Source organism: Prorops nasuta, unplaced genomic scaffold, assembly GCF_024137725.1.
Source record: "Prorops nasuta isolate Cenicafe-Biocafe unplaced genomic scaffold, Cenicafe_Pnas_1.2 PNAS00006, whole genome shotgun sequence".
Taxonomy (NCBI): domain Eukaryota; kingdom Metazoa; phylum Arthropoda; class Insecta; order Hymenoptera; family Bethylidae; genus Prorops; species Prorops nasuta.
The window spans coordinates 7148593-7175692 of record NW_027116803.1 but is presented as its reverse complement, the minus strand read 5'-3'; the positions used below and the strand labels follow the sequence as shown (position 1 = coordinate 7175692).

The following is a 27100-nucleotide window of genomic DNA, read 5'->3' as shown; positions in this document are numbered from 1 at the left end:
GTGGGATCCGGGCCGGACACGGCACCGGTCAACTCAACCGCGACAGCTTTTCTTTTGTGCGAATAATTGTGAGCAAGGTGATTAGGACCTGGCGAAAAATTGTGCTTTGTGTACGTCGAAAGGTGTGGTGGAAAAAATGTGCTTTGTTCGATGCGATTGCTTCTCTCTCTCTCTCTCTCTCTCTCTCAAACATATAAATAAACCCACTAGAAAACACCGTTGACCTTCGTGACATCTATAAGAATTCTCCTCGTACGTTACTCCTATGTTTACATTTCACCGGTTCGTTTTACCAACTGCAACGTCCGCTGCTACACAGAACAAGATTGATCAACAACATTGTTGTTGTACTCCTCTCGCTTCACTCTCTTACGAATCACCTAATTCTCCTCGAGCCAGAGTGACTGGAATGAATATCGATCAATATTTCGACAACGGTGACACCGTACGATCGCACGAAACTCCTCATTGTTTTTAATTTCGTTCGGACCAGTGGATCCGCCGGACGAATTGTCGTACAACATTTATCGATCTCAGAGCTACGACACCATGAGAGGGCGTACATGAGATTGCATTGATCCACTCTTGCACTCCCAGCTGCATCCTTCGCAGCTTCTTACCCTGCGGTTCTCGACAAAAATTCAGTATTCTTGCTTGGAGGGGGGAGGGGGAGGGAAGGCTATAGCGGTTTATGAATGGGGAAGCGTTAATGACGCACCTGTGACCCACTGATCCGATTGGTCGTCGTTGACTGAACGCACCACAACGTACAGAGGAGCCACTGACGCTGGGCTGCAACAACAGATGGCGACGTCTGTGGCGCGACGTCTTCGAATCTTGCCAATGATTCCTCATTGAGAGTCGTGTATGTGTGTGAGTGAGCAAGAGAGAGAGAGAGAGAGAGAGAGAGAGAGAGAGAGGGGGGGTAACAGAGGGGGAGCTTGAACAACAAAGTGTGGAGCTCGCTCAAAGTGATTTACATCGCGGTGCCGGTGATGGACGACTGGGGGTCGAGGAGGAAGGTTCTGGTAGATCGGTGCGTCACGGTCACAACACTGTCAGCAACGTTAGTGCGTTGCGGTTGCCGTTGCGCGACGCTCGCTGCGGCCGAAATCGTGGGATCGCTCGGAATCCACTAGAGGCGCACGCTTGAGCAGAAATCGCATGCACCGATGAAACCACGGAAGCTCCTCGCGACCAGAGGTTGAAGCGCTCGCGAAACATGCTCATACGTTGGAAGAGCAAGGACAAGACTTCCGGCAAGAGCTCCTCAAGCTCCGCTGCTGGCAAGAAGAAACGTAAATTCGGCAGAGAAGGTAAGACCAAGTGTTGTAATTCTTACAGTCCTTTTCTCTCTTTCTTAGTCTTGCGTCTAGCTCTTTGATCCACTCTCTCCCTCTTCGCGACACGGAACGAAACCTCGCTGCACCCTTTGACCTTGCTAGTGTTCTATATTTAGCGTTTTGAGGCGATTGGCAGGAGGAAAGATTGGACGATAGAAAAGTGGACGTAATTGAGTTGGACAATTATAAGATTGTCGAGGATGGATATACGGCGCAGGCAGGTTACACCCTGGAAAGGTTATTAGACGCGTGCGCGCAGGTGGTTTCCTCCCGAAACCTCGGTTCAGCCACCTGTCCAACTGCTATACGGTAGACCATAACTCTCTCGCTCTCCTTATATCCTGCAATTCCGCTTCTTCGTGCATGCTTTTATGGGCTGCACTCGTTGATTACGCTATTAATCCACGACCGTGGGACGAAGGGAGGAGTTCCACGAGGGTTTCTGCGATTGTCCAGAGTTTGCATTGCGAGAACTCGATTATCTTAATGGAAAAATCGTCGAGTGATTAAACGCATTATTCGATCGTCGCTTGTTTGCTCCTACGATTCAATATTGTTACTTTCTATTGGCAAACAATGAGTCTGCACGTGTAATTACATTGGTCGAGATTTATTGAACGTTTCCTCCTCTATACGCAATCGTTAAATACTGCTTTATTAAGCCGCGTGTATTCTAATGCGGGACGAGCCGCTGGTTCACCCCTCGCGAGTCACTCGTCGCAATTCGCAAGGCCGTAACAATTTGCGGGCCAAGCCACTTTACATCGGGACAGCGTTTCTACGAATTCGTTTAACTCGCAGTGAACCGCTGTACATACACTCTTCGCTCGACGCTGGGACCGCCTTCGCGAATCAGCCAAGTCTCGCGTGTCGAGTGCAGGTGGGAATTTAAAACCAAAAAGAGAAGCTGCGGAGAGGAATGAAAAAGTGACGTCATTTTATATAGTTTTATTTTATTCGGAAATATTACTTGGTATATTTTTTGTAACTCTACTGATCAATCTATTGCATTATCAATTTAATTTTTTCTCGTAAGTAACTCGAAGGGTTATTTTCCAATGACGAATACAATCATTTCTAAGTGGTGAACATTTTTTTCATGAGAAATATATTTCGCTTGCTTCCTTTCAATTTAAATTATTATTATTCCTTTAAGACTTTTTCACAACATTATTCGTTTATCCGTTACAATATTTATTTCAACACAGTGCATGCTTTCGTTGAGCTTTAAAAAAGATACTGATTGGACTCGCAGTTGGTTCATCGCTCGCAACCGATCGTGCCAATCCATATTTCAACAAACGGCTTACGAGCGGTTTGGAAACGCGAATCGCTTTGAATGTCTCGTGAACCGTTCGACATGTATATATATGTACGCAGCTCCGCATCCCGTACAAATACTCCCAGTTTATCTTTTCGAGTCACCAACACACCGAAGCAGATTTATTCCATTATATGTGTTTTGGAATTCAATTGGCGTAATGTCGCACGTATAGCTGCAGTGATTTTTAGATGTCCGATCTTATCATCAATAACGGAATCTCGTTAACTTTGTTGAAATTGACTTCGGCTGGTAGCAAATCGATTCTGCGTGAATTAAACGAGAATGCGAGGTAGTGGGAGTCTACTGGGTTCACCGCAAATAGAGCAAATCGGAGTTGAAACAATAATTCGCCCCCCCCCCCCCTCTTCTGCCCCCTCCCTCTTTTGTCAGTTCCCTCGTATTATGACATTCCTTCGAAAGAAATAGAGTTTGCGCGAAGGAACAACCACCATTTTAGCCGAAGGTCGATTGACGTTTACGAGCAGAGTTTCTATTTACGTTAGCACAGTGCCCGAGAACGACCGGAAGTTGCTCGATCGCTATGAATCTGGACTGAAAAGCCCAAAGACGACCCCTCGCCTCTCTACCGCATCCTCTCTCCCTGTTGGTCTCAATGAAATCGAATTCTTCAAATTCACGCGAGGCGTTGTACCGTGTATATGTATATATATATATATATATATATATATATAGTAGAGGCGAAGGGGCAAAGAGGAAATGAAGCGAGTACCAGAACCTCCCTACCTTATCGACAATCCCACTACTTTTAGTAAAGAAGAAAAGTTTCTTACCTTTAAAAAAATGTGTTTGATCCTCTCGAGGTAAATTGCAGAAAGAATAAGAAAAGTAAAAAAGCTTAAAATTGTAATCTCTTCGTAAACAGTTATTACAGTGGACTCCATATAATATTGCACAAAGTGGAGAATTTCTTCAAATCTTCCACTTTGTAGACACATTGGGTATAAGAGAAACAGGTTTGGAACGATGAGGAAAACTGAATAATAATTTTGCTTTACCATGAGTAGTCCGTTGTTGCATAAACTGCAAAGAGTTTAAGAAGAGCGGGAGAGGCGATGAAAAACTTTTCGCTTGGTTTGCTACGCACTAGTGTACGCAACATAGTTCCACTGTGACGACGGACGTCGTTTAAAGTTGGACGGTGAGAAGCAATTAAAAGTGTGATGAAGTGGAAAGTGCAGGAAATGAAGGGATAAGGTATATATATATATATATATATATAGAGAGAGAGAGAGAGAGAGATGCAGTGGAAGATAAAACGAAGAAATAGAAAGATGATTTTTCGACAGGTCGATGCAAGGGTGGATGGTTAGTGTGTAGTTGCATGACGTATAGTTAAAGGAAGGATATAGGAATGTCGTTTATACATATATACATGTGGCGAGAGACTAACATAAGGGTATACGTAGTGTGGTAGTTGAGTAGGGAAGAGAGGTGGGGATTGGCAGAAGGTCGGTGACTCGTGGATGGGGAAGTGGGAGGGTATGAGGAAGGACCCCTCCGCAGGACCGCACCCACCCCGGCTATCGACCGACCGGGTTACACCCTTACTGCCTTCGCAAATTCTCTCATCCCGATCCCCTTACCCTTACCCCTTACGTATTTACGTGTTATGTCAAATTTCTCTCCACTTGTAAAACTCGAATTACTTCTGCAACAATACGACATGGGATAATAATGGAGTTCCACATATTAAAATCTTGTTTCCTTTTTTTGGTAAAGTTTTATAATGGAGGATTATATGCTGTAATATAATTAGTTGATGTTGAGCTAATTAAGAATGGAGGATGGAAGAAGGTTGGAAATTTAGGGAGGAGAAACCATTTATTTTTCATTTATCTTCCACTCGTAAAATTCTTCACGTTACTGTGGTCTATGGTAAGAGATGGTGGCTTGGGATTTAGAGGCAAATAGCGGGAGAAGATGGTGCGGTAGAAACGTTGATCGTGACGCTGCAATTGTGTACTATACATAAATTGATGTAAAATGAATTAAAAATTAAGTATAGAAGCAGGCTAGGAGTTCAAAGACGAGAAATAACTTATTATCCATTTATCTTCGCTCGTAAAATTGCCCACATTAATGCAGTCTGTGGTAAGATGGGGGCTTCAGATTTAGAGGCAAATAGCGGAAGAAGATGGTGCAATAGAAACGTTGATCCTGACGCTGCACGTTCAAAAGTGCACTAAACATTAATTAATACAAAACAAATAAAAACTTAAATAGTAGATGGAGACTTGAGATTTAGAATCAAATAACAAAAGAAAGTGCATCCAAACCTTGATCCTGGGCACAACAGTGCGCTAAATATTAATTAATACAAAACAATCAAAAAATTAAATAGTATAGATGGAGGCTCGAGATTTAGAGTCAAATAACAAAAGAAAGTGCATCCAAATCGTTGATCTGGCACAACAATGCACTAAACATTAATTAATACAAAATTAAATACAGAATCTTTCTAAAAATCCAAAGACAAAGAAACAAGAAACAACTAATCGTCCCTGAACCTTCCCTCTAAAAATCCCCACATTACTGCAGTCCATCGTAAGATGGAGGCTTTAGATTTAGAGGCAAGCTTTAAGAGAAGATGGTGCAGGCTGGAAAACGTTGATCGTGGCGCTGCAAGCAAGCAGCAACGTAGCAGCATGTCTAGGTGGTTCGGGGGAGAAGGCGACCGTCGCCGAGTGGAGCCGAGTGGAGTATAGAGCAACAGCACAGCGGATAGAGTAGAGTAGAATATAGCAGACTGTCAGAGCAACGGACGGAGCATTCACTAGTCAGTGTCAGTCGCTGTCAGTGCACTCGCTCGTCTCGGCAGTCACCATATACATATATATATATATATATATATATATATGCTAGAAACGTCATCGTCACCGTCGGTTGGTTACAGGTTCGCCGCGCACCGCGCGTTCTCCACTCGCATCACTGGGAATTCGAGCGTCAACGCGTAGACTGCGTCTCCTTGCTCCACACCCTTCGAAGCCCTTCGCAATCAGCATTCCAGCACGACGTTATTCTTCTCTCTTCTTCGACAGTATTTACTCGCTTTATCCAATTTGCTCGTTAATGGAAAAACTTTGCCGGAGACCTTCTGCCTCGAGATACCAGATGCACTCCAAGTTCTGGATGATTCGGTTGTTGAAATCCAGCCAGGTTGCAATTCTCTTTGACTCTTCGAGCTCCAGGGGACGAGGGCTCTTAAACATTTTACGGCTTCGGCACGTAAGAAATAATTCAATAGAATTTAGGTTCGTGTCGTGTGGAATGATTGTGACGGTAATATAGCTTGTGTGGCGTGTACGAAGTAGGTATATATATATACGCGTGTGGCAGATTCCTTGTTGCACCAGACCTATTTCGAGGTTCGTCCTTGACCCGAGGTAGGCGTATTTACTGCTGCGCTTCGTGGTTGACCGTTCAATCGACTGTGAAGAAAAATCACTTTACGCTACGTTCTATAACATCCGCCATACCGTCGGTATACCCTTGCTTAAATTTATTCCATTTTTTTGGTCAAAATACCATATATTTACGTGCGTTGTACAAGAGGGACTTTGTTTATGATAATTTATTATATTACAGTTCTGTTTCCATGTTGTATTAGTAAACAAGAAATTAGAGGGAGGAAACATATGTTTGTCTTATTTCAACTAATTCAATATTACAATTAAACAATAAACAAACCCTATACGGTAATTAATTATATTACAAAAGTTAATCTATATAATCAGCTGCCTTAATTTTGAGAAAAAGTCATCCTTTCGAATTAATCAAAGAGAGCCTTAAGCTTGTTTGATGGAAAGAAATAACTTCTTTGAATTTTTTTATCCCAGAACGAGAGTGTAGCGATATCTTTTGTAGGATCAGAGTATATAGTACTACCTAGGAAAATGGAAAAACAGTTGAGCGCTTAACGCGACACGCTTACCAAAGGGAGCGGAAACCAGCGAGCTTTAGTCGACTGCTCGGCGAGAAGTGTCGCAAAACTCTGGAGAATCGTAATCGTTGATTTTCCCCAAACGAGACGCGAGGTGGCTTTGAAGCGCTCGGTTTTCCTCTACAGGGATCATCCTATATCTAGTTCATCCTTGATAGTTCATTTATGTACCGGGTCAAAGTTGACACGCCTCTTTGAGCAAAAAGTAAATGATTAAAGGATATACTGTAGAGAGAGAGAAAGGGGCGAAGTATCGTTTAAAAAAGTCAATAAGTTCAAATTCGATGATAACGAGGTTTTGCCTCTTGTGGCATAAATCTTCTCTGGTGATTTTTCAAGTGGCTTTTACAAGTGTTCGTTCCATCGAATCTGTGTAGGACCTCGTAATAGGATAAAAAAGGAGAGGCTGTGGGCTACCAGTTGATACTTGACTAAATATTTCATTCCTACCTCTTACGTCACTTTATTTTATATATATACTATATACGTTGTATAAACACAATTGACTATTTACTCCTCCCTTTCTCAACCCTCTTCATTGCAGCCAAGCGAGACCAAACGACCGTTTTCTCTTTCCAGCTCGAGCTTAATCTCCACTTAAGACTGACCCGGCTCACACTTGGTTGCACAATTTCGCAAATTGGCATACGAAGAGCAGCTTATCCTTTCCCTCGTCTTTATGCACGAGCATGCATACTTTTCTCCACTTGAATTAATTAGATTTCGTTCGATTCGATCTTACGCGCCTCTGTTTGCCGTTTTAATTTGCTCTACTATAATAATAATAATACAGGGAATCGAACTCAACCTACTTTCCTAACGAATTTTCATTCGTTTAGGCCCAAAGGAGCGTCGAGGGTTCTGCAACCTCCTTGAGATAGGAAATTGCATGGGAATAATGTACTCGATGATATACCAAGTAAGAAATCAAAATTTTGGTATCATGGGATCGAATTCCTACATTACTCACACTGTTTAAAAACGTTATGTAACGATGAGTAAGTCAAAGCTATTAAATAATACAGCTACACTATATTATACCATACACATTTACTAATTACTCACCGCTACAACTACACGTTTCATTATCTCTAATTATTAACTACCTCACGGTGACATTGTTTTATTCTTATCTTAATTAAATTGTTCTTATTTCGAGCGTTCACTGACCTACTCCCATTCCTATCCATATAGATAATGCACAGCTGGCATATTAAATTTTTCTTCTCTATTTCTATATATATGTATATATAATTACGCAATACACAGCATATCCATTTGGAAATAAATTCGAGAAAAGGCAGAAAAAATGGTGTCGATAGAGTCTTTATTTTGGGACGTAATGGAATTTGACAAGCTCGTGCAGGTTATTATAGGCTTGACAGGAAGCGAAGGAGGAAGAGGAAATGGTCGCGTCATTGGGTGAAGGATCGATCGAGAAAGAAAAGCGCGTGCGAGCAATTATTCGAGCTGGTGCATGGTGGTGGTGGTGGTGGTGGTTCGCTGGCTGGATGCGTTTATGCGCACACGCGCAGCGGTAACCGGGTCGAGAGCGGAGCACACTGTTTGCCCCAGTGTCGGGGTGGCGTGACGGACGTACGCGGTACGCCTAGTCTTCTCTCGTCTCGGTTGGGGTTCGCGCGTTACCCAGCCCCACCCCGACACTCCGCTGGCACCCCACCCCATCGAACAGCCGCTTCGAGTTACGCGCTTCTCCACCGGTGAACACCAATTTCATCCCCTTCTTCCCCTCAACTTTTTAACCCTTGACCCTTGTCTATACTATAGTGTATTATTATTATTATGGTATAGAACTGTCCATAATCGCATACCTTGACAAATCTCATCTCTGGTTTCTTCATCTACTTCTCTTTTTTCGGTTCCTCTAGTTGTTGTTATTTAATATTTCTGCTGCTACTGTTGCTTTTACTCTCGTGCATGACAAACTTGTTCTTGTCAAGCAGAATCAACAAGTATATACTCTCTGTTCTATGGTTATTATTATGCTGAAGAGTGGAAGGGCAGAAAGCGAATCCTCTGTGAATTACGAGTTAAAGTGAAGAGAAGATAACGTCGGGTTCCTATCTCCCTTGTGTGTTTTATTGGAATAAAACAAATTAAAACGTGATTTCGTTGATCCCCAAGGGGTTAGGGTCAACCAAAAACCCCCCATTTCCGATCAGCGTCGTTAATTTTAGGTTTGCTGCGGTGCGAATAGGTGGCACGCGGCTCTGGAGACGAGGAATTTTCAGGAGGAATTATATGCATATATAGATGCTTTGGTCAATTCGCTCGTGCCAGGACTCAACATACCTTAACGTCGTTATTGCAAATGATACAAACTTGACTTTAAATTCGCTTGGCATTGTTATTAAGAGAGCAGAGAAACGAAGCTGAAATATTGCTGAATAACGATGCTATTTTACAAGTGTCGATGTTATCTATATACATCGAAGACTGGATTGTTTGCTTTGCAATAGCTTTCACAATTATATTGCTGTTGGAATGAGTGGAGCAAGCGCATCGATTATTAATTTTTCTCTTATTATTCCGTAGCCTTCCACTCTAAATCGCCAGATTGTTCGTCCTCGGATGAGCTGCGGGGGAGGATCGATCGTTAAATTCCGTTTCAATGTCCCAATCGATGCTGATCGATCCTTGACGAGTAAATCTCTGTACGCATGATCTTTCGAGGCCTGATGATGATAAGTTTGGATCGCGACCTTACGTAGATTTATCGCACACGATCGCAAGTCGACAGTGCCGACGGTGACGGACAGCTTAATGTTTGCCGAAGGGGTAGCAGCTCCGAGGAAGTTTCGATACCGCTGATTTGGCAATTGGCAAGCGACAATGTGCAGCAAGTGCAGTGAGTGCTGTAAAGGATCCAGGCATAGCGTGGATGCCAGCCCTACCTTGGGATCCGATTCCGAAACTTCAGGTAAAATCCGAGGGGAGCTTGTTCGTGTCATCCACTTAACACACCCCCACCCCCACCCCTTTATCAATGTTAGCACAAATTTTCCTATTCAGTCTCAAAACTTCTTCACCGAATATCTTCACTCTCTTCATATTATATACGCTTTTCCACCACGTGTTACACCGAAATTTTCATCTTACCCACTGGGACTCGCCTCTCAATTCAAGGAACACCTCGAAAGCCAACAAATTCATTTCAGCAAATCGCCACTCTTCTTCACCTTTCACCCTCGATATGCATCAGCATCCTTGCATAAGCCTTTCGCGACATCTAAACAAATGACGATCGATACTCGAAGATCTCGTGATAAATTCTGGTACTCTGAAGAATTTTCTCTCAGTCCTCAACATCGATGCTTATGGACAGAGCATCGAGAGAGTACCTTCTTCAGGTTCTCCTATAAGATAGATCGTTGTCCCTTGAAAATGTTTATATTCGGCGGTAATACACAGGATTATCGCAGTGTACAGTCTTTTGTTGGTTTGTTTTTTGTTCTCCAATTAAAACGAACAGCCAAGGAGAAAGTTAGTTTTTCAAAGAGGGAAGCGAGAAGAAGACTCAGGTTCCTGTGCCATTGATGAGCGTTGCGCTCGTTTCTCGAGCACGATCATGTATTGCATGTAGTTGAGGAAAGTGGGTCAAGGTCATTCGCACTTCCCTTCTCAAGAAAATTTTAAAGAGCACTCTCTGAGCACTGCAGGGCAACAGGATCAACGACCTATAGCGTATACATTTATGTATGTATACTGTATCCTTATAAATTCATGCGAGCGAGTACGCGCCTCTGCTACTTCATCACGGAGCTATGAAATTATGCACGGCATGTATACAACCCCCTGTAACCCCCATCAGCTGATGATCGAGTATCGTTCGTCAACGATGCGACTATTTCTGCATGACTTTTTCTAGACGAGTATTCCTATGCTCGTTTTTACACTGCGTTTCATATTTAGCATGTAGTAAAAAAATACGTACATTTTCGCTCCAACCTTTCATCCGAAACTCCCTGTAGTCGATGTGGTCGTATATATAGGGTGTTCGGTTAACTCGTGCAAAACTAATAAATTTCTATAGAGGGAATAATTTTAAGAATGATAGTCTTGCAACATTTTTTTATTTACACATTAATTACAAATTTATAATTCTTCGATTCGAGATTCTTCCATTAATCAGACATCGCTGGAGAAATCCGGAGACTAATGGGAATTTTCAAAGAAAGGAATTTCTGTAATTCTGAATAACTTTTTAATTAAATGCAGATAGACAAAAATTGTATAATTCATTTATTCGTTAAATCACTCGCTTTATGTGAATCTATATAAATTTGGCATAAGTTAAACTCTGGACACCTTGTATATAGGGCGAGACACTTATCACGCCCCGGAGCATAGAGGCATAGACATAAGAAAATGTTATCTCGTTAACTAGAAAAGATGTCAATTTTGTGCATAGGACCTTTCTGAAGCTCCTGCCTCTTTGCCTTCAAAGAAAGCTTACACAAAAAATTGAGTGAATCTTTAGAGTTACGTAGATAAATGAATTTTTACGCTCTGGCTCTGGGGCGTCACAAGTGCCTCGTCCTATATACAAAGCAGTTCTTTTTCTTTTCTCGAGATACGTATAGTGATCGAAAAATATTCATGCTGTTAAAACGAGACAAGTACAAAGGTATAAAAGGCTTAGGCCTGCGTTAGTTCTCGTACTTCCATTCTGTGGAATTTATAATATCCGAGGGAAGAAACTCACAGAGATCAAAGAGATTTTACGAGCTTCGATATTGATGTAAGTTTTCTGTTTTTGTTTCAGAGGAGGAGTGGAATCCAGATGGCAAGGGGAGGCAGTGCAACGATATTGGTGAGCACTATACAGCTATACATTAGGATATCTTCTCTCTACTATCAAAGCTTTTCAGCTCGAAACTGCATTAGAATGTTGAGACCCCGTGAGATTAGCTTTAACGGGGTGACGGGCTACTATAGGCTTCCGAGGCTCAAGTTTCACAGAGACTTCCCTACTGGTACTACCGTAATAGTATCACGTCAAATAATCTTTCAAATCAATGTTGAGAAACTGCAAATGGGGAAAAGCTGATCGAGATGTTAGAATAATATTGTGTAAAGTCTGCAGGTTAGCCGTGCAATAGTCAATAGGATAATTCGGGTGAAGTGTGAGCATTTTGTATGTATAACGTTTGGTGACAATAATTATTAAATACATCAAGAAAAATTGGTAATATTTAAAGAAAGTCTTTATTAAACTTTACAAAACCTGATAAATTACGAAAATTACAAAAATTGCAAAAATAACGTTTTTAAAAATACGGAGAGCTATTCATTATGAACTATTGTTAATAACTCTTTTATAGTTAAAAAAATAAATTGAGGAGGTTTATGTAAAGGCCAATTAGTTATCACGTCAATAGGCGCGTGGGATGTCCCCAGAGCACACCAAGCTGTAGTGCAGCCTAGTACCATTTGAAGCAATCATTTACAAGTATCAGCGTTTAATTAATATAAACAGATTAAACAACTGCAGATGTCGTTGTATACCCAAGAGAAAATCATATAGATGATTTTTATTGAAAAATAAATCTTAATTGGGAACAATTTTATGTTAAGTAATAAAAAGTAAATGAGGTGTGCTATCACTTTATCTGCTTATGTAAATAGAAAGTAATTACGTGCCCACTGACAGTTTAAAGATATTCTCTAGAAATTTGAACGATATTCGTTGAGTAGATTCTGAGTCATAAGGTGTAAATAGGAAAGAACTTTGAATTTCACTCTAAGTTTTGAACGGCATAAGTTTAACGTGCTGCAGATTATTTAAGTTTAAAAAATTGACTTCTTTTGTGATTTACGTGTATTTTACCCTCAACGCATAGTGTGCATACTTATCCTTTATTGCAGTACCTGTGTACACTTATGAGGAGTAAGTGTTTGCATACCGTAATTAGAATAAATATTTTGGTGAAATTTCAAAAATTGATAAAGTTTTAACGTCACGTTTTCCTTATTTTATTAATGCTTTAGCAACAGTAGTTTTGTACTCAGTTAACATTTGTTTTATATAAGAAAATATGCTTGTTAGTATAACTTAAATAATATGTTTTTATAAGTAATCTGTCATTTTTATTTTTAAATGTTCATTGCAATGTTATCAATTTTATGAACATATATTTAAAATCAATAATCGGAGTCAAATGCTTATCCTATTTTGATTTTCGCTGTTTTTTTATTAATGCACATTTCTATCTTTTGCTAGGATTAAAATCACTTGCCTACAATATTCATTCCCCTACGTTTTTCAATTAGGATCATTTATAATTCTAGTTCGCGTTTCGCGCAGACTTAATTTTCTCGTAGAAAAGTTGCATTAATATTATTTGCATATTTTCTCATAGAGCACCAAATTACTTAAAGACATATTTTAGGCGTCTTTTAGCCAGTTGGATAACTAAAAGATGCCTATAAGACAAATTTTAGTCAAGTGTACTGTAGGAATTAGTGCAGGAATGATTCCATAATACAATGTTTTACCACGATGTTATTTTTGCTAGGATTTTTATGTACTTGCCGTCTTTTTTACAGGCGAAGTTTTTTTTTGTGTGGGATTAATGCTATAGCAGCAGCAGCTTTTTACTTAGTAATACAATGATGATTGGTATTCTCCCTCTACACAAAACTAAAGTAGTAAAAGTTACGTTTATTAAATAATTGGCAAATATGCTCATATTTCTTTATTTTGAACATGTACAGAATCTAAAAATTGAGCATACGCAAAAGAAATGTTTCACAAGGGTAATATATGTGTGTACACTTATACCTACCCCTCAATAGTCTAAATGTCCCCAGGACATCTTCAAAATGCTTCGAAGATATTCATACGTCTAATAGACATATACTGATGATGTTCCCTGAACATTGTGTACTACCAAAGCCCCACGTTAACTACAAATTATTATTCAAGACATAATTCAGTCAGAATAATTTGATAGCCCTTTTCTTCTTTCGGAGATACAGGCGATGCGCACATTTTTACCCACTGCGCACAGTTACCTCGAATGAGTTTACTAATTGATGGGAGCGAGACAGCTCTCGTTGTATTTTCGTTCCATTAGTCGTTTCCTCGCGCAAGTGGCTCGTTAGGCTTGTAGCTGCTGGCTAGGATGCATGACATGGTTTCTCAACAATAGTCTCTAGAACCGCGTTATTAATTCTACCTTAACAACTCCACCGATTATTTTATAGAAATCAAATTTTTTGATCGATAAATGAGGAGCGAGGGCAAGGTAGGGAAACACTATAGTAACATGCTCGGATGGTAAAGGTTGGTTAGGTAGGTTGGCTGGAAATTGGAGATCGGCGAGGAAGGAAAGGACCTGTGCCCTTCGGGCCATTGCAGAGGTTAAGTACTGTATATACCACCGAGTATTATACAGCAAGCACGCGAAGATGGCGCGATTGGTCCAAAACTCGAAGCACCATCCGGCTATCAGGCAGATTCAGCACGCACAAGCAAGCACGGTACACACACGAGCAGTGTATTCGACTGTAAATCCAAAGCGCCACGGAAGAAGCAGCAGAGAGGGCGTCGAATATTGGCGCAGCAGCTGAAAACCGACGCTAGCGCCACAGGCAGACTTCGGATGCCGGCAGAAACTGCACAGTACATGCGAGATTCTCTTTAAAGAGCGCCGCTTCCATTGCTCTTCTATCGCGCGATCGTGTCTGTGTGTGGTACGCTTCTCTCTCTCTCTCTCTTTCCCTCTCTTTCTCTCTCTCTCCCTCTCTCGCCACACCCAACCAAATCATCCTTTTCCCCTTGCTGCATCTCGGACTCTCAGCCGAACTTGAAATTATCTCCAGGTCCCTTCGATAATCAAGTGCGTCGAGTGTAGAAGGTGGCGAAGGAGGAGTTGGAGGAGGAGGAGAGGGAGAAAGTGAAAGGGTAGGAAAAAATGAAGAAAACCAAGCATGAGAGACGCCATGATCCTGTAGGATATTCCGAAGAAGACAGACGAGATCCTTCGTGTAGTGTGAAACGTATAGCTAATTGTTACAAGCAATTCGAAGGCTGAAGCTTCGCGTACCTCCAGCAAAGTTGCGATACGATATGGCCTGACAAATGGCGACGCTGGGCGGATCGGCCGTCAACTAATATTGATCATAAAACCGCTCTGCTGGTCGCTCGCTCTTCTCCCTTTCTTCTTCGTTGGTCTGTTTGTTTTTCTTTCTTCGTGGCCCGATCCCTGACCTGCAGGCAGGCAAGCAGGCAGACGGCCAGGCCAGAGTGCACAGTGTGGGTGGGGTAAGCCTGACAAAGTGGCAAGTGGCATGCTGCTACGATGACGACGACGATTCAATGGTGTTTCACGACGGAAACCGTCAATCGATACGATTCGTTCGGATCCTCCGAGAAGATATACTCACCTTCGACCCTTTCTCCTTGACGAAGAAATAAATAACGCGTTGAGCTCGTATTTCATCATAACACTGTTACCAAGTTTCATTGAGAGAATTAAGCAAGAGGCGTCTCTTTGGTTCTTTGCTACTTTTCTTGCAAAATATTGAGGTAAATACTGCTGTTATACCGAATAGTAAAAGTGCAGTTAGGGGAGAAGCGAATAGAGCCGTATTGTGCAGTGTGCCTGATGACAGGCAGAAGCAACGACCGGAATGAGACAAGACTCGCTTCGCAGTTGTAAATATTTACGTTCGACCAGTTTGGTTTTTGTGAAGCACGTTACGGGTAGCAGGAAAACTTTTGTAATAAACGCTTCTCAAAGTTTTCGCGCGTATTTTAAGCCACGCGGCTATAATCGATAAGACCTAAAAAGACCATTGAGATATAGACTACGTATGGCGTGCACGCATCGCAAACGGTCGATACTTTTGCGATCGCGTCGGAAGGCCAACGGCCGCCCGCCAATATATGCATATATAATACAATGGTGGACACACACCGAGTCTGCACCCAATCGACACTCGTGACGCGAATGGAAAGGAAACTGCAAAAGCGAGTTGTAACATGATAGAAGAAACAACAGATGGATGCATTTCAAGAAAAGTGCTATTAGCGCTGTAATCAACAATAATCTTGAACTCAATCGTATCGCGTTTCTTAGAAAGTTAACGTAGGAGGCTAGCGTCGCAACCGGTCGAATTTTCCTGCAGCCGATTCTCGTCGATCAGCAACAATCTTATCTCTGCATGCAGTGTATGTCTGCTGTAATGTAGCATAACGACCTTTTATCGAGTTTCAACGCGTAGATTAGATTTCTCGCAGCCTTGCTACAAGGTATACTGCTTATGTTGCAGCGAACGTACACGCACCATCTCCCCTACAACTTTAGATTAACTCGCTTCATGATTTCTCTTCCCTCCCTATTTACCCAAATAATCTAATGCAAGCACCAGCACCAGTAGCCCGTAACCCCCACCTCCCCCCCCCTTCCTCCCATCTTTCTCTTCAGGCTGTTTCGTTACTCCTCAAGTGCAATAAGCAACGTCCTATTTTAAGGGGCTATGGTCGTACAGTGGCAGGCAGCGCCACAGCCTATCAAGGTCCTCAACGCGTTTTCACGTGGCGGGACGCGCTTGCGTGCATGCTTTCTACACGTGCTATCCAATTCAACTATTTTCAGATGCTTCCCGCCAACCTTCTGCTGCTACTGCTCGCGTTTACTCTCCGCGCCAAATAGGTCGCTCCCTCTTGTTATACTAGCTATATATATATATATATATATATATATATATATAATGTTATTACTCGCTATAACGAGTACGAGCATACAATGGCGGAGCTAATTTCAGGGGAGTATTTATTAATGAGGAATTATAATTATTGCAGGTGGACCAGTTAGAGTGGAGGGAGATCTCCCGAACGAGCTCACTGGTGGTAGACGAGGAGGAGGAGGAGGGGGAGGTGGAGGTGGCGGAAATAGCGTCGGTGGCGGTGTGTTGGGGGTCGGCGCCGGTGGCAGGTCGGGGGGCGGGGGTCGCTCGAGAGACGAACCTCGCAGGCACACCCTCGGCGGTGACCACCAGCCATCCCTGCATCACCAGCAGTTCAACGCGGCACAGCAGCTTCATCCCCTTCATCCCCACCATTTACCGCCGCCACACGGACAGTACGGCGCTCCAGCCACGAGGCACACAAGCATGGATCTCGAGGTACGAACGTTAAATTAATCCTTATTTTTATATATTATATATATATAGTATCATTATCTTTTCAATATCTCCCCTATAATTAATTGTACATGCATTTTATATGCTCGATAAATGTTTCTTGCTCGATAAATCTCTCCCGCACAAAATTCTTTTTTCTTTTTGTTTCTTAACCCTTATATCTAACCGATTTTTTGTGTGCGCGCGTGTGCTTCCGTGTACCTGACCATCAAGCAGATGGGGACCAAGTCTCGCCAGAGAAAGGTAATTTTCTGTACTTAATCCTCCCCCATTTGCACTCTGATTTCCTGTCTATTCCGGATCTATTGGTTTACTCTGGTATATATTGAATGGGGAATATTCTGAAAAATTTTCAGTCGCCTCTGCCGCGAGGTTACCCCCCTCCATCTTCGGCCATGCTCTTCGATGATGACCCGGGGATCATGTCGGAGGTGGAAACCTCCAGCACTGGATTTAGACGGGGCAACAAACAGAGGAGCAGCTTACCAGTCGTACGAACTCCTAGCAAAACTTTGGAGCGGCCATTGGGTAATTTGTTATAATCATTTAATACTTTCTTATTAAGTCTTATCATAGATCTATAAGTTAGAATATGGAGTGAATGATTTCAATGACAAAATTCTTACAATATTCCTTTTTACACGATTTAAAAATTCTTTACCTCGAGTTTTCTTATTGATAGAATGATTTGATCACTTTTTCTGATTAGACAGACATTGCCTGAGCAATAGGAGAACTAATAGGAACTTTCGAAGTATAATATTTTCATTGCAGAATAAATTTTTAGCTGAAGTCTGCATAACACAAGTACATAAGAATTTCACTCTTAAAATTTATGGATATATAGATTTAGTATTAGTTGATGGATACCTTGTATGGTACGCTGCCGGGAAATTGAATCCTTTACCATTTGGCTAACTTCACCCTGTACTTTACCATGAAAATTGATATACCACACTAAAGCTGAACCAAATACGAAACAATTTCCCATTTTGTACCTGTAAACTATAATTATACTATATCAGAATACAATTAATCAACAATTTTTATTTTCGATTATTCAGGATTGGTGTTTCTGCAATACCGAAACGAGACGAAAAGAGCACTTCTGCCAAACGAGATCACTAGCATAGACACCGTGAAGGCATTATTCGTCAGAAGTTTTCCGAAACAACTAACGATGGAATACTTGGATAGCCCTCACGTTAAGGTCTACATCCACGACAGTAATAAAGACATGTTTTACGAATTGGAGGATCTTAGGTAAGTGTACTATAATGATCAAAAGGACTATACGTATATGTAACCAATACAACGTGATTGACCAATATCTTCGTACAGATCCCACTTGAGAGACATCAGGGACCGAAGCGTCCTTAGACTGTTCGAGAGCAGTGATGGAGTCACAGGGATGCCCGGGCCGTTGGGAGTGCCTGGATGCGGAGGAGCCGGTATTCCCCCCCATTGGGAGGATCAAAGTTATTTCAGCGAGCCGGAATTTGACAGCGAATATCAACACCAGCATATTCATAAGAGCAAGGTGAGCGATAAAGGGCATTTATTCATAAATATACACTCAGAAAGACTTAGAACTATATATGTGAAGAAACACGGTAGTGTCTCGACGGCAAGTACATACACCAAAGCGCCACGCGCCATCAAAGCACTACTCTCTTTTACAGCAAGTTTAATTAACCCAATTTTTAAATCGATTTATCTTAATAATTATACATCTTCATGACTTAATTATATATACACTGTTTAAAACGTGTTGAAAAAGCTTTCAAACGAAACCATGAACATGAAAAACGATTCATCGAATCGAGAGTTTTAATAAGTCTGGTGTCTCCGTTATGTCCAAGACATCACGAAATATGCTTTGCTCTACGATGTCTGTACGGATGTCTTTGCCCTGAAATTGGTTTTGTCTTCGCTCCGATACCTACATATATAATGTAATATACTATAATATAAAATAGAATATTGCCTGATCGTCGATAGTATAGTCGTCATACGAGTTTTTCTTCAAAAGCGATAATACTGTTCTGTAGCACACAAAAGTTCTTACGTCATTTGGCAATCTGCCAATTTCTTGTCTTATAAATAAATATACGGCACACACGGAAATACCGCGAGTCTGCGGAGCAGAATAGAAAACTGACAGTCTAATCGAGATCACAATATATTATAAAGGCGCGTTTACACATTCGCGTAAATTGCGAGAAAAATATATAGACACCTTACTCGTTATTCGCGTTCGTACCTCGTCCCATGCTCACAGAACTATAGCACGAGGAACAATTTCTTCAGACCAGTCTAATGACATTATTGACTTCGCTTTGAGTTTTACTTAAAAATCAAGTAAGAATTTAATGCACGAGTGCCATAACTGTGCACGCTCGAAGAATGAAAAAGGTCAGTCGCGTTTAGAGTTGCGAATGCAATCCTTGACTTTGACGAGTGAGAGGATGTAACAGGATTCACGAATATGAATGTTCCAGCATTAAACTAACGTTGCGAGGAGCCACATTCGAGGTGAGCTCGCGAAATTAGCGACTGACAAGTGCGAATGTGTAAATGCGCTATGATACAACGGGTTTGACTAAAAAGCTTTGCAGTGTTGAGTCGCAGGGATGTAGAGGGCACCAGAGTAGATCTTCTTCGGCACGGTTCTCCAGCCTATGAGCAATGCCTTTTCGAAAGGTTCCTGTGCACAGCCATCGCAAATATTCATGACCATTCTAACTTCAGCCTCGGCAGGTTCTCGCTCGTCCATTTTGGCGACATTGTTGGGCTCTGGAGGATGACCGAAGGTAGTCAGTCCAGAGAAATAATCCGTGTTGTCCAGACCCTGAGACACTGCGGATGCGTAGATATCATCGAATGTCAATCCTTCGCCCACCTGGAAAATTCCACGCTTCCTCTTTTCGTTCTTCTTCGAATCGTCCGTTCTTTCCACAAACGATACCTGATAACAGAGAAAAAGAGGATTAGATAGGATGTAGAACATTTTTAAACATGTTATTTTGCACAAGATGTTGCTGTTACCTGATGATCCAAAGATCCGTCGCTTTGCCTTTTGACAATACTTTTTTCCACTTTCTCTTCGTCCTTCTGTTGCATATTCAGTGACGCAGAACTCTCCTGATCGATGTTATCGCGTTTGAACAAATATTTCTCCCTCTTGAGGATGGCACGATATGGCGATGACTGAACGAATCTTATTCTCGGCCTCTTGAGGCTTCCTATCGTAGGCCCGTAGAGGCTCGAGGTAGGGAACGCGTTTGACAATGCTGAAACGGGAAAAGCTGTGGGAAGTGCTTCAGGATTTATAGGTGGGAATGGTTGGGCCGGTGGTTCTTGTGGGGCTGGAAACGCAGGATGCCGCAACGTTACTCCATTTTGCACGATCTGCAACGGGGCTCCTGGATTAATTTTCACCTGCGAAAGCGCAATGACATTGCAATAATTCACCAATACCAGGGATTTCTCGCTGTGCTATGTATATGAGACAAGAAGAAAGTTTCCTGTAAAATTTACTGTTACAAAAATACTAAAAATTATAGTGCCCCACGTACTAAAGGAGTATAATAAAAAGTTGGTGAAAAATAGCGATAATAAAGTAATCAATTTTTACTGTACTGCTATTCACTGAATTTCTCGAGTTGTTAACTTAAACTTTATTAAACCACTCCATTATAATGACTATATTCAGACCTTTGACCTTTATAATGCTTTCGTGGTGTTTATTGACTCCCACTTGCTATTTTGCTCTCTGGCAAAGTTTGCCACTCCGCTTTAAATTTCTAAAATCATTATGAAACCGTCACAAGTCCGAGCAAGGAGTCAAAGGTTCTTGTGGCACGTTTCTTTTAGTTAAAAAATGTACTGTACTTTCATCAACGTATCAATTTTCATAATTAAAATTTAACTTTACAAAAAATCTAGAATTTCATTACGTCCTCGAACTGTCCACTGTATCACGTCAATTTCACAAGAAATTTCTTTTTATGTATACTAAAACCATACTATGTACAGAATACACTAATACGCTTATATACCTGAGTGTTGATCTGTCCACCAGTAAGAAAAGGATTAGGTGGCAGGGGTGGGCCGGTTACCGGAGCTCTCGTCGTCGTTAATGGCCTATTGTTATTAGTATCGTGTTCGTAATGGTGCGCATGGTGGTGCTTGTGGTCCTTGTGAGCTTTCCCTGCAGTCAAAGCGGCTCCGTAAAGTTGCACCATAGTGAGCTCGCCCAATAATCCGCCAGATCCTGCAAGCATTATCATCATTAAGCAATCGCATCACGCATAATACTCTACCATTACCGATGATCAGTGAAATCTCATTCTTACCCGGTGGCGATTCTTCTCCTTCCAAGAAACCGCCCCCCAATTGTCGTTGCTCCTGGCCAGAAATGGCGATTCCGCCACCTTTGATCACGTGTCCGACCAGCTGAAACGCGCGTGTTTAAAAGCTCAAAACGAAAGCCCTTCGCGAGTGGTATAACGCAGTACATAAATAATAATCCGATCAGCACAAGTGGCTTGGTGTCTCGGGGAGGACTTATTAACGGATGGTAAATCTTTGCGTTAAGCTCGTTTGCGAGTAAAGTGTGGACAAGAGCTTGTGGAGTGAAGGAGTCGCTTACCCTGTTGTTAAAGCCGCGACCGACGCGCTCGTCGTTGACCCAAATCTGCCATTCCCCTGTACGACCGTTCCAGCTCTGGCAGGAGTGGTACCACTTGTTAAGTCGCAGTGGATAATTCAATCTGTACAAGTTATGACCGTCTATGTTCATCATGTAGTAGGAGCTTCTAGGGGTGTTTGCCACCCAAGACAATATGCTTCGTGGTTGATCGCCAACTGTAACAGTACACTCGACAAGTTTATCTCTTGGCACACAGTCGTCTCTCTCAGGATCCAGGGAAAACAGAAACCAGAAGAAAAATAAAAGAATCATGCGTGTATGCACGTACAGCTCTGTAACTTTCTACTGGCGTGAAAACCACAGAGCGCGCCAAACCTTTCTAAAATCCACGCTGGAAATCAACTCTGCCGAGCGGTACGTGCATCAGTGGTATTCACCAAGGTTTTCGTACATTTTAAAGCTTTGGAACGGAAATCGAAAGATAGAACCAGTTGCAATGAGTTTAAATAGCTGACCTGCGTAAGAAAATAATGGATGATCGTTGCTGTGATTGTGAAACTTCATCCACATGCACAATGTAAATTCTTTCATGTCGGGTAGGTCCGTTTTGTAGTGGATGTACTGTAACATAGGATAGTGGTGTGCGTAATTAGTATTGGAAAAAATATTACAGGAGCAGAGCAATGTAATAAATGCGCGACCGGTCTACTGCACTCATTATAATGCTCGCTCTGGTAAAAGCAGCACGCGAAGCCACTTGAACGTGCGATAACTATTATATCTACTGTATGTGGAAGAGCGGAGACGCGTGCGCGCGTGCTACTTGAATTGGTAAAAAAGTCGAGCAGAGGAAAATCGGCGAAAGCGTTTTCTCGAAACGTGACCAAGTTTCATTTTCTTTCCATCTTTTTATTATGGCGTGGTCGTGCTTCCTAACCTTCTATCTTTCTATGTGCAATATATGTATAGTGAACTTTTATTCGATCATTCAATATCAATTGTATTATGTTGATGAGAGTCAATCAAGGAAAAAATTTCTCAATGGGGTTTTGACAAAATAAGAAGAAAGTATAAATTTAATCGAATTTGTCTCAATAAATATCTGTGGATTTCTTCATTATACGTATGGCGTGGTGGGGGCCTCTTCATCTTCTACCCCGGCCTCTTCAAGGTCCGTCAATTAAAATGTCTCAGAGTATAGACGCAAGAAGACGCGTATCTGCGCAACTAATAGAGTTATTCACGTTTCAGATATGACTTTTCCAAATACAAATAGTAAAACGTTTCGTAAAGATCTTTTTTAAAATTTTAAGTATCTATATCAGTTACGACACACACGTCCTCTGGTATCTGAGTTTTGGGTCATTTTAACTATCGGTTCTTGTATACAAAAATATATATGTGTAGTAAACTTTTATTCGATCATTCACCGTTAAATTAACTATGTTAATAAAAGCCAATAAATGAAGGGATAGTTGACTAGATTGAACAAACAAGAAAGAAAGATGGAGTTGATCGAGTTTATCTCAATAAAATCCTTGGATCTCTTTATTAGAGCATAATGGTGATTCCTAAACTCCTACCTATCTGTCTACTGTATATATATATATATATATATATATGTGTGTGTGTGTGCAGTAAACTTTTACTCGATCATTCACCGTCCAATCAACTATATTGATAAAAGCCAACTAATGAGGGAATAGCTGAATGGGTTGACAAAAAAAGAAAGAACGATCGAGCTGATCGAGTTTATCTCAATAAAAGGTCGACTTAAAGAGGCAGAAAATTGTCTTTCTTACAGCAATTACTCGAGTAAGTAACGTGAAACCAGTCTGCGATACTACATAACCGGTTTCATCGGAATGGCCCAACTACGTTAAAACAACTTGACTGTGTGCCGGCAACAAAGAATTTGATTTTCTTTCGTTAATTCGATGCGTCGATTTTCGCTGAGTTTCGTAATGCGGGGATTAGCAACTGCGCGGTACAAATCGATTGCGTCAATTACCGAGATTGAAAAGCGACGCTTATGGAATCCTGTAGTTCCTGTTGTCTCAAATAGTAACTGGCTATACCTTATACTCGTGTAAGATGTAGAACAAGGAAAGGTGGAATTGCTGTCCACACATAAAACACGCTCGTTAGTCCATTAACTAATTTATGTGAAGAATAAAGCTCAATTTAAAAGGAAGCAGTTATTTACGAAATAATAGAATACTGATTGAGAATGCTTAAAGAAAGAAAGTGATTAAATCCATTTTTTTTTTGTAAGTATGGAGACTACAATAAACAATTTCCTAAATAAAATTATGCATACCAAGACATTTTTAACACAATCGAACAAATAAAATTTAATTTATGGATTTTGCTAAAAATGACCCAGATTTTACGATATAATTTGAAATAAATTAACCGATAATCGTCACTGATACACGTTTTCTTGAAAATGAATTAATTCGGTTTTGCTCCAAATAAGATTTTCAATTGTAAATTAGAAAATTAAGACTCTCGGTGCGGGACGATCGCGCAATTTCTGCAGGTTTCTCCTGCATTTATAGAAGCTTCTTCCTACACTATTTTCTTCGAGTTTTTTTCAAAATCTAGGCAAATCTCCTTTAACAGCGCGTGATCGACGCTCTACAAGCTCAACGTATCCCACAAATAAGTCACACGCTAGGATTAGAAGAACTGACCGTTATTCGCAAATTATAGTCTGCTTATACCTTTCTCTTTCTTCTCGCAATCTTCGATAGAAGTGTTCACATTCGTTTAACGATTCACACTGCAGCAATAAAATTGCAGACATTTGCTCGAGCATTATTAAGCATACTATACATACCTCAAAATACAATTGTTGGCTCATGGAGATTTTGTAGAGGGCGCATTGGTCCTGCTCCTGCGAGAGTCCGAGGAGCTGATGTCCTGTATCGACGTCGAAAGGATTTTGCAGTGGTGTCCCTCCATAAAGACTCGCCTCTTGATGAAGAACACTTGTACTGGTGTGTGCAGGAATGATAGGCCTCCAGGCTAAGACAGTCCCCACATTTGATATGGCCAGAATAGCCACTAACGACATTAACGCCATTCTCTCCTTTTTCTTATCCAATTCCTGCAGGTTGCCCCCTATATCGTAAAAGTAAATTGCACGATTAGTGAGAGAATTCACAAGAACCTGCTGGCAGGGAGACCTTGATCCAAATACAATACGAAGAATCAATTTGAAAACATTCCACCCTCTTTATTTCAGTCTCTATAAAAAATATGGAATTTTGCAAAAACTCTTCGATTTTATTTTTGATGGGAATTTTTTAGCGAGTTTTCTATTCAATTGCACGGGTCTTCTACAGCGAGGATGGATAGTCATTAAAATTTGTGAAAAGTGGGAAAGGACAGACTATCGATAGTGTTATGTTTGAGTCTCGACGTAGTAAATTCTTAGGATGACGAAAGAGAGAATCCAACGGTGTTTTTTTCCATGCAGCTAAAAAAATCTAGCGCAAAGCTTGCGTGAAATTTCATTCAGGGAAATAAGCGTTGCGAGAAATCCGTTTTCCCTCCTTTTTCCACAATTACCATTTCGTCCTTGCAATCCTCCCTCGTGAGATCGGCAAGTCGCTTATCTCTATGTGTAGGTGCTTTCGTGTCTATGTATCAGCTTAGCGAGAGTTGCGTAAGGGGTCACAGACTCGATGCTAGCCAGACAGACTCCGGCAGCGCTGCTCGAATGAACGGAAAAGTCGGAAATTGTTAGAAAGTCCAACGAGGAAGTTGAGAAGAAACGATAAAGGAATCGACAGTCTCCATCCTTCATTATTATTCCCTGTCTCAATTACAATTACACGGATTCGATATATACACGCTGGAAAAGAACTGACCACCGCTGGTCAGCGGTTTCGCAAAAAAGTAGCATCTATTAGTAATTCTGCAAGAAAGTTCCCCGAATGCACTTAAAGACAGGAAAAACTCTTTAATCGCACCTTTTCTTTCGTCTCACTTATAACTCGCTGTACATACATAAAGTGTGTACATATATATATATATATATATATATATATATATATATACCTAAGTGATTATTATAAATGGAACGAGTACACGTGGACAACGCAATTGACGTTCACCTCTAGTTCAGTCTTCCCACAGCTATTCGAAACCTGATCCTTTAGAATGAAGTTTTCCAACAATATAACGACACGTGAAATTTCATCAAGTTCCTGTTACGTGACAGATTTATTTCTGTAAAACTTTTTTTCAGCTAGTCTTGAAAATCAGGTTTAACGATCTGGGTTAATTTATAGGCTGTTTTTCAAGGCAGAGCTATAAACTTAACACCTCTTTGAAAGAATTACGATGACAAAGAAATGCGTACGTATATCGAGGAAAGAAATGACACTTTTCACCGCGTCGCGGACGTTCGAGTAAATCTGTCAATTGGGAGAGATGGAAAGAAGGTCGCAGGCATCCACCGGAAGAGAGGACCGAAGAAGAACAGGAGCGGAAATGGTCGAAATTAGAGCGTAACTCACCGAGAAGTTGAAGTTTAGCAAGAAACTTGACGCGTAACTTGGGGATGGTAGATCCTCACAGTCCCGAAACAGAAAGGTAACTGCCCGGTAGAGTTGCTCACTTGGTAGGTAAGCCTACAAGATGTGTACTCACCTCCTACCCGAAGAGGTCTTCTGACTCGATGCTGTACACTGCTCTGCTCTGCTCTGCTCTGCTCTGCTCTGCTTTGCTCTGCTCAGGACCTTCACTTTCTTACAAACTTCACACTGCCAACTGCTTTCAATATAGCATCGTTGTAATAAACCGTAAGTTTGACCGTTCGCAATGCTCGATCTGCAATAACGAAAGTTCTTGTGTACTCATGTAGGAATAATAACCAAATATGATTTCCGAAGAAGGAGTCGGCTGCAATGAACTTTTTTCCATGAATTTCTCATAGTTTTTTCTATAATAAACGAGGCTATTAGTCAGGCAATCTAGTCGTTTTACACGCAGATGATAAAACTGGTGAGAGGCTGAAATCCAGGCACGAAATCCTCGCCACGCTTCAGCGTAAGATTTCCGGTAGGAAATTTGACGAAATCTTCGCAAGAAGAGACTTTCGAAATCTTGGATCCGATACTCGACTCAACGCGTATTCTGCCACGTAATGGGATTTCACGCAGGTATTTGATCGGAAAGACGTTTCACAAGCGATAAAATGTGAAAAATACATTTCTTTTTCAAAACTTGGTCATTCAGGATCCTTAAACCTGGTAACACGACGATATTTCATCCTAATCAAAATTTTTATACTAGAATTTTTTATTCAGAACCTGTAGCAATGATTATAGAACAGGAATCTGGATCATTAGGAATGCCTATACATTTTAATTTGTTTTGGAAACGTCAGATTTACCCACGTGGAAAATAGACTTGTTATCGAACAACTTGATCGGTATTTATATACCAATATATTCTACGTTAGCTGAAAATATAATGAAAAAATTATATTATTACATGAAAATCATTGTACGCGTTTATATTACATATACGTAGTTGTCGAAAATGTCCAAATCGGTCATCAGTTACAGCTGTCCGTATATACGTGTTACATCCGCTTGTAAAAGTCGAAGATGCAATCACCTGCGCGTCGC

At 41.2% G+C, this 27100-nt stretch overlaps 2 protein-coding genes across 19 annotated transcripts in view; one reads left to right on the top strand and one right to left on the bottom strand.

Annotated features, from left to right (window-relative positions):
• Nucleotides 1–27100, top strand: part of LOC136774499 (uncharacterized) — a 59376-nt gene that overhangs the window by 8210 nt on the left and 24066 nt on the right. For 17 of the 18 annotated variants that reach the window (XM_066728845.1, XM_066728844.1, XM_066728842.1 and 14 more), the window contains exons 4-9: nucleotides 11415–11462; nucleotides 16461–16783; nucleotides 17018–17044; nucleotides 17158–17329; nucleotides 17866–18064; nucleotides 18143–18341. In XM_066728845.1, the coding sequence (XP_066584942.1) occupies nucleotides 11415–11462; nucleotides 16461–16783; nucleotides 17018–17044; nucleotides 17158–17329; nucleotides 17866–18064; nucleotides 18143–18341 (968 nt within the window). The remainder of the gene's footprint in view (nucleotides 1–11414; nucleotides 11463–16460; nucleotides 16784–17017; nucleotides 17045–17157; nucleotides 17330–17865; nucleotides 18065–18142; nucleotides 18342–27100) is intronic. The other variant, XM_066728830.1, reaches the window with a different exon arrangement.
• Nucleotides 18375–25685, bottom strand: LOC136774255 (uncharacterized). The gene is made up of 8 exons (XM_066728431.1): nucleotides 25580–25685; nucleotides 24298–24581; nucleotides 21971–22076; nucleotides 21456–21670; nucleotides 21160–21259; nucleotides 20863–21077; nucleotides 19850–20242; nucleotides 18375–19769 (listed from the first exon to the last, which is right to left on the bottom strand). The coding sequence occupies exons 2-8, from the start codon at nucleotides 24541–24543 to the stop codon at nucleotides 19404–19406; spliced, it is 1641 nt and encodes a 546-aa protein (XP_066584528.1). The 5' UTR covers nucleotides 24544–24581; nucleotides 25580–25685; the 3' UTR covers nucleotides 18375–19403.

What these genes read in the sequence shown, in the direction of transcription:
- LOC136774255 (XM_066728431.1), bottom strand. Translation starts at nt 24,543, where the DNA reads ATGGCGTTAATGTCGTTAGTGGCTATTCTGGCCATATCAAATGTGGGG. An exon ending in GCCAACAATTGTATTTTGAG is followed by an intron (nt 22,077 to 24,297) that starts GTATGTATAGTA and finishes CCTATGTTACAG; the next exon opens with TACATCCACTACAAAACGGA. An exon ending in GTCGCGGCTTTAACAACAGG is followed by an intron (nt 21,260 to 21,455) that starts GTAAGCGACTCC and finishes CGCGCGTTTCAG; the next exon opens with CTGGTCGGACACGTGATCAA.